Source organism: Podarcis melisellensis (genome assembly GCF_964234715.1).
Source record: "Podarcis melisellensis genome assembly, chromosome: 11".
Taxonomy (NCBI): Eukaryota; Metazoa; Chordata; class Lepidosauria; order Squamata; family Lacertidae; genus Podarcis; species Podarcis melisellensis.
In genome coordinates, this window is record NC_138543.1 from 54,378,785 (window position 1) to 54,384,824 (window position 6,040).

The 6,040-nt window shown below is 44.3% G+C and overlaps 1 protein-coding gene across 1 annotated transcript; it reads left to right on the plus strand.

Annotated features, from left to right (window-relative positions):
* The first annotated feature begins 1,710 nt into the window (after positions 1–1,710).
* On the plus strand, positions 1,711–5,521 carry IER3IP1 (immediate early response 3 interacting protein 1). The gene is made up of 3 exons (XM_081930091.1): positions 1,711–1,914; positions 4,486–4,587; positions 5,337–5,521. Exons 1-3 carry the CDS (start codon positions 1,824–1,826, stop codon positions 5,390–5,392), a joined length of 249 nt encoding a protein of 82 aa, XP_081786217.1. The 5' UTR covers positions 1,711–1,823; the 3' UTR covers positions 5,393–5,521.
* The last annotated feature ends 519 nt before the right edge of the window (positions 5,522–6,040 follow it).

The following is a 6,040-nucleotide window of genomic DNA, read 5'->3' on the forward strand; positions in this document are numbered from 1 at the left end:
GCAATCTTACCCGGCTACGAGTGATCGCCAGAGAAGAAGATATGGTTCTCCCCACCCCCCCATTTATCTTCACAATAACCTTGTGATATAAATTAGCCTGATACTGCTGGCCAGAGTTCACTGCAGGTGCTTCCAATACCGTTGCTCTTCTTGTGTGGGATTCAATCACATGCCAGCAAATTCAAGTTGCAACAGTTAAAGCTGATCTGGAGTTCTTGTGCAACAAGCCTAGTCCTCTGAAATATCAGACAATTAGGAAAGTGACAAGAAAATGAAAAGTGAAAGTGTGTGGGGGGGTAACACTTGCTTTGAGAAAAATAATCTAACCTCGCCACAAACAGATCAGGATGAATGTGCAATCAACTGGTCATATATAGAAGCTGACTAGAATTAAAACCACGAGTGAACATACTGTACCTCTCATCTCAGAAAACCCTCAGAAGCATATGAGATGAGAGTTACAGTATGGTTCACTCATGGCTGAACTGGGACTGAGGGGACCTGAGCATAGCTGTCAACCGTCCCTTATTTGATGGGAAAGTCCCTTATGCCAGTGCCGTGTCCCGCTGCTGTCCCTTATTGATGATGCCCCTTAAATTTCCCGGGTTTCAAAGGAAGCAGCTCCTCTCCCTCCCTCCCTGCCGGCCAGGGAGGAGGGAGGCTCCAACTGTGTTGCTTGGCTGTGTTGCTCACCCAATAAGGAGTCTAAGAACGACTGGGGGGGTGGAGCTTGCATGCCTTGTGCCAATCAAATCGGCCGCTTTGCCTGGGGACTCGCCTTTGCTCAGCGCTTCCCAGTGGAGAGGTGACAGTGGTTTTCCTTGCTGCATCCCCTTTGCCGGGTTGCTGCGCTGTGGGAACCACCGCTTGAGGATTTGTTTGGCTGCTGGTTGACTAAAATCCCTTATTTTGGCTGCTGGCCCCTTATTTTCCAATCTGTAAGTTGACAGCTATGGACCTGAGTTTTTAACGCTTACGACCTTCAAAATAAATACACAATTACAAATGTAACAGCAATCGTAAGCAATAAAGCATCGAAAAGTACACAGCCAAATTAAGCCATTTCCACATAATTAGATCTAATACAATGGTACCAAAAATACTAGCAACAAAAGCTAATGAAGGCGATGTTACAGGACACGACCCAGCACTTGTGAAGGAATATTAATTTATTTAAATGTTTATGTTTTATTATCGTTTTGCTTGTTAGGTATTTTTGTGTTTTTGTAACTGTAAAAGTGCCCTATGATCCTCAAACTCATTTTATAAGTACAGTACTGTAATGAAATAATAGCCTTTATTCCTAGGCTTAACATATCCACGCCCCGCCTGACAGCAAGCGCGAGGCGGCTTATTAACGTTAACCACCAGTCCTCTCAAGAGACAGGTGTGCACGTGTGAACGCGCTCCCCGGGTCCTGAGGCCACGACTCCTCCCGCGCCAGCCGCACCTTTCCTGGCCCCGCCCCCTCCGGAGCGGGAGGGGCGGGGAAAAGGCGGGAAAAGAAAACCAAGCCCTTCCCTTCGACTGACCACGAGACCGCGCCTCTTCTGACGTCACTTCAGGGCGGTTGTCCCTCTTTGGTGGCGGTGGGACTCCGTTTCCCATCAGCCCCGGCCGGCCTAGGCCAATTGGAGGGGGACGACGGGACCTGTAGTTCTGTCGGCTGTCTCAGGGTTCTTTTTACGTCCGGCGCCACGTCTCGCGCATGCGCGTGGACGGCGGCGGCGCTCGCGCTGCTACTGCCGCTGCATCTCCTCACCGTCCTGTGGTAAAAGAAGGAAGGAAGGAAGGAGCTTCGCCCGGCCGCGTCGGCGGCAGCGATGGCGTTCACGCTGTACTCGCTGCTGCAGGCCGCGCTGCTCTTCGTCAACGCCATCGCGGTGCTGCATGAGGAGCGCTTCCTCCGCAGGAGTGAGTCTGCCAGGCCTCGTAAGGGGGGCGGGAGAGGGTGAGGGGGGGGTCCTGGCCTCATCCTCAGTCTGTGGGGAGGAAGGCGGAGGCCCCGGGACACGTGGCATCCCTAAGACGTCGCCATAACGTTAATCATAAGGATCAGCGCCGAGTCATTCCTAAGGGGAGGCAGTGTGGGGTAGTGGTTAGAGCGCAGGGCTAGGACCCGGCAGGCACAAGAAGAGCCCTGATGGATCTGGCCAGTGAGCCCTCCTACCCATCATTCTGGCTTCACGGGGCGCGGCCAAATGCCCCAAAGACAGAGAAACCTGCGCATAGGATTAATTTAACATGTCAATTCCAACAATCATTTAACATAGCTTCTTATCTTACACAACATTTTAGACTTCCGTCAACAACCTCTGAAGATTTTCCGTTCTTTATAACTTATTCTGCATAGCTTAATTTCTCTATTACTTTCAATTGTCCTTAATTAATAATTCTTTTCTCCTTACAGAACTTCTTGCAGTCAAATAGCTCAAATGTTTACTCCAGGCCTCTAAGAATCTCTGATCGCACAGGTTTCGAATCCTTCCTGTTAATTTATCTAATTCTGCATAGACCATTAATTTCATTTGCCATTCTTCTTGTGCGAATAGGATTCTTATTACTATTATTATAATTCTCCTGGTGGGGCAGCAATAAGAGAGACTTCTAGCACATCTGTAAAGCTGAGCAGGGACTTGGTATCGTTTTTCAAAGTGGATTGAGGGAGGGCGCATGTTGAGTTTCCTGCATTGCAGGGGGTTAGACTAGATGACCCCCGGGAATTCCTTCCAGCTCATAGAATTGCAAAGTTGGAAGGGATCCCAAGGGTCATACCTTGCAACCTCCTACCATGCAGGAATCTCAGCTAAAGCATCCATTTGTGGGGATTACATGCAGGCGCTGTCTGGAGGAATTTGTAAATAATATTTGTTGTTGCCAGGTAAACCCTGACAGGTAATATATATATATATTCAACTATTTGTGTAAGGCATTTATTTTATTTTTTGTATCGCAAATAACATAACAGAGTCATTGGGGAGAGGGGAATCTTCTCCCTCCCCTATCCCAGTGTTTCCCAAACTTGGGTTGCCATCTGAATTTGTACTACAGCTCTCATCATTGCTAGCTAGCAGGCCCAGTGGTCAGGGGTGATGGGAATTGTAGTTCCAAAACAGCTGGAGACCCAAGTTTGGGAAACTCTGCTTCATCCAGACTGTATTTGCTTTGGCACCAGAGTGGCTACAGGTGATGTTGTCTGTGCTGTAGGAGCAGATGTGGGTTGTCAGTATTGCCCTGGGTGCAACACAGTTGCCCTCAGTAAGCAACTTGATAGTAGAGCTGCTACTATAGTTCACCTCGCATTATAGTTATCAAGAAATGGTTCTAGCCTCCCAGTCTCAAAGGTTAATGTAAAAGCAATGCAGAAAAGTAGTGATAGTGTTGTTGTTTTTTTAAAAATGGGTATGAAATGCCATCTGTACCAAATGAGCCAGTGTAGGCTGGAGCTTTTTAAGTTAATGATAAAGGAGGCTGAAGTGGAATGATACAGAACTTTTCACATAAAGTTCAATTACAACTTTTATTACCCTCTCCTTACAAGATCTTTTTGGCTATTTCCCGCCCCGCCTTACAGTTGTTTGAATCACTTGTCAACTCACTCATTCTAGTTTCAGATCACCTTCATGTGGGTTTGTGGTTGCTCAGATGAAATCTAATTGTGAGTGCTGGTTTAGATCAGTAGTCCTTGTAATCTCGTTAATTGTGGTAGTGAAGCAGTAAGGAGAGGTAAGATTTGGAACAAAATCAGGCAAACTCTTGAGCAAATCATTGTGGGGACAGTACACAAAGCTGCCCACCTAGCAGTTTGAAAGCACCCCTAAGTGCAAGTAGATAAATAGGTACCGCTTTATAGCGGGAAGGTAAACGGCGTTTCCGTGTGCTGCGCTGGTGCTGGCTCGCCAGAGCAGCTTCGTCACGCTGGCCACATGACCCGGAAGTGTCTCCAGACAGCGCTGCCCCCGGCCTCTTAAGTGAGATGGGCGCACAACCCTAGAGTCGGACACGACTGGCCCGAACGGGCAGGGGCACCTTTACCTTACACAAAGCTGAAGTGCTTTGAAGGTTTTGCTTCATATATTTTAGCTGTGATCATTGGTTCTAATCAGTGGTGGAAATACTAGACAGTCAGTTTTCTGAAATTCTGGTTTCTGGTGGTTTTGCTTCTCTCATGATGCATTAAATTTATTTATTTAAACACCACTTAACTACAATAGTCTCTAAAGTGGTATACAAGAAATACAATACAAAAAAGTAAAAATCAATCAAAGCTATAAAATCAAACTGCAGTTAAAATGCCTGCTAGAATATGTATCCAGTTTGAATTATAATTTCAAATGGGCTGAAACAGGTTAGAAGTCTGCTATTTATCGATATTTGGGCTTAAAATGCTTGCATTTGTAAAATACATTTTTGGTTGATATGACTGATAATTTAGATTATGTATTTGCATGTTTACTTAACAAAAATAAAATTTCTGAATTATAGTTGGTTGGGGAACAGACCAGGGAATTGGAGGATTTGGAGAAGAGCCAGGAATTAAAGGACAGTTAATGAACCTTATTCGATCTGTACGAACAGTTATGAGAGGTAAGGTGGACAAAATGTTATTTTTAGCAATATGTTGTTGTGAGTGGATTTGTTTTACTGTGTTCCGTACCCCATATACCTAGTATTACTGTGGCTTTTACACACTGATGGCTAATTTAAATTGTCCTGAGTTGCTGCATCTGGGCATCTTCCTGTCTGGTGCACTGGTGCAACACCAGGACAAATAATGTTGCACTAACCAGGATAAAGACCTTCGCATTTAATCCTGCCTAGCAGACTAATAGAAATAGGCTGTTAACTTATTCACTAGCCATATAAGTTATAACCATGAGAAACTAATGTGGTGGCAACACCAGTGTCTCACTACTCTGCTGTCGCTGTGTCCTGTCAATCTTATGAGCATCATTGCTTCTTTCTGATCCTGCCTCCCGTAACCCATTCAGCCAGTGCTGTAGTTTCCCTGAAGCATGTGAGACTCTCTGACCGCAACCCCCTGCTTTCACTGCCACACCTTTTTGAGCTGAAATGGGAGTGCAGGGGCATCCCAAATTAAAGTGCTTTTTCCTTTAAGCAAACTTGGCCTGAGAGAATCTGGATCTGGCCTGTGGAGCCAAAAAGGTTTCCACCCCTGCTTTATAAAATGCATTGCTGAAATCATTGCTTTGTATGCTTGCATACAGAAAATGATCTTGAATGTCTTTGTTCTTGAAGTTTATTCTCCGCTTAATGCAATATTATGTTTGTCGTTAGCTGAGAAACTGTAATACCCTTTCTGTTTTTCTTTGCAGTGCCATTAATTGGACTGAACACCGTTACAATTGTGCTGCTCTTGTTGTTTGGTTGAAGTTGGTGTCTTCAAATCAACCTGTCCAGTATCTCTAACATACAGACTGCAGACCAATTTATTCATTGGGATTCAATTTGGCTTTGCTTTGGAAGCAACACATCTGTTTCAATAAAGACACCATTTCTATTTATTGTATTCCTTAATATTCAGCCCACTTCATAACACCAGAGGATTGGAATCACTGCAATCGTGCTGTATGTATCCTGAACCAGAACCAGATTTTTTCATTTAATAGTATCAAATGTTTACAGTACGCATTGTAACATATTGTATTAAGTACTTAAAGATTCTGTTTCTTAACTCCTCTGTTGCTCAGGGCTTATTTTTCCAACAGTGTACTTGAGATGTGTTTGTGTTTTAAGTTGATCTTTCATTCAGTTTCAGAAGAACTGAATGATGTAGACTTTGCAGACCACTAGGTCAAATATGGCCCATGGACTATATGAATGTCACAGAAATGGAAATATTGTTGCTGACACACATATTAGAGGTTTTTAAATAGACTTTGATAGTTGATCAGTAGTATATGATTTATATGTCAGCAGTGACATTTTAAGCTTAACAGTTCAAAATCTGGTGACATGTTGCAACTTTTATATAGCCAAACTTAGAAGAATAAGACCTAGAAATGGAAACATGTAAAAC

Excerpts from the sequence above, each read along its gene's own strand:
- IER3IP1 (XM_081930091.1), top strand. The coding sequence starts at position 1,824 with ATGGCGTTCACGCTGTACTCGCTGCTGCAGGCCGCGCTGCTCTTCGTC. Across the intron at positions 1,915-4,485 it reads GGAGCGCTTCCTCCGCAGGA|TTGGTTGGGGAACAGACCAG; the intron begins GTGAGTCTGCCA and ends TCTGAATTATAG. Across the intron at positions 4,588-5,336 it reads TGTACGAACAGTTATGAGAG|TGCCATTAATTGGACTGAAC; the intron begins GTAAGGTGGACA and ends TTTTCTTTGCAG.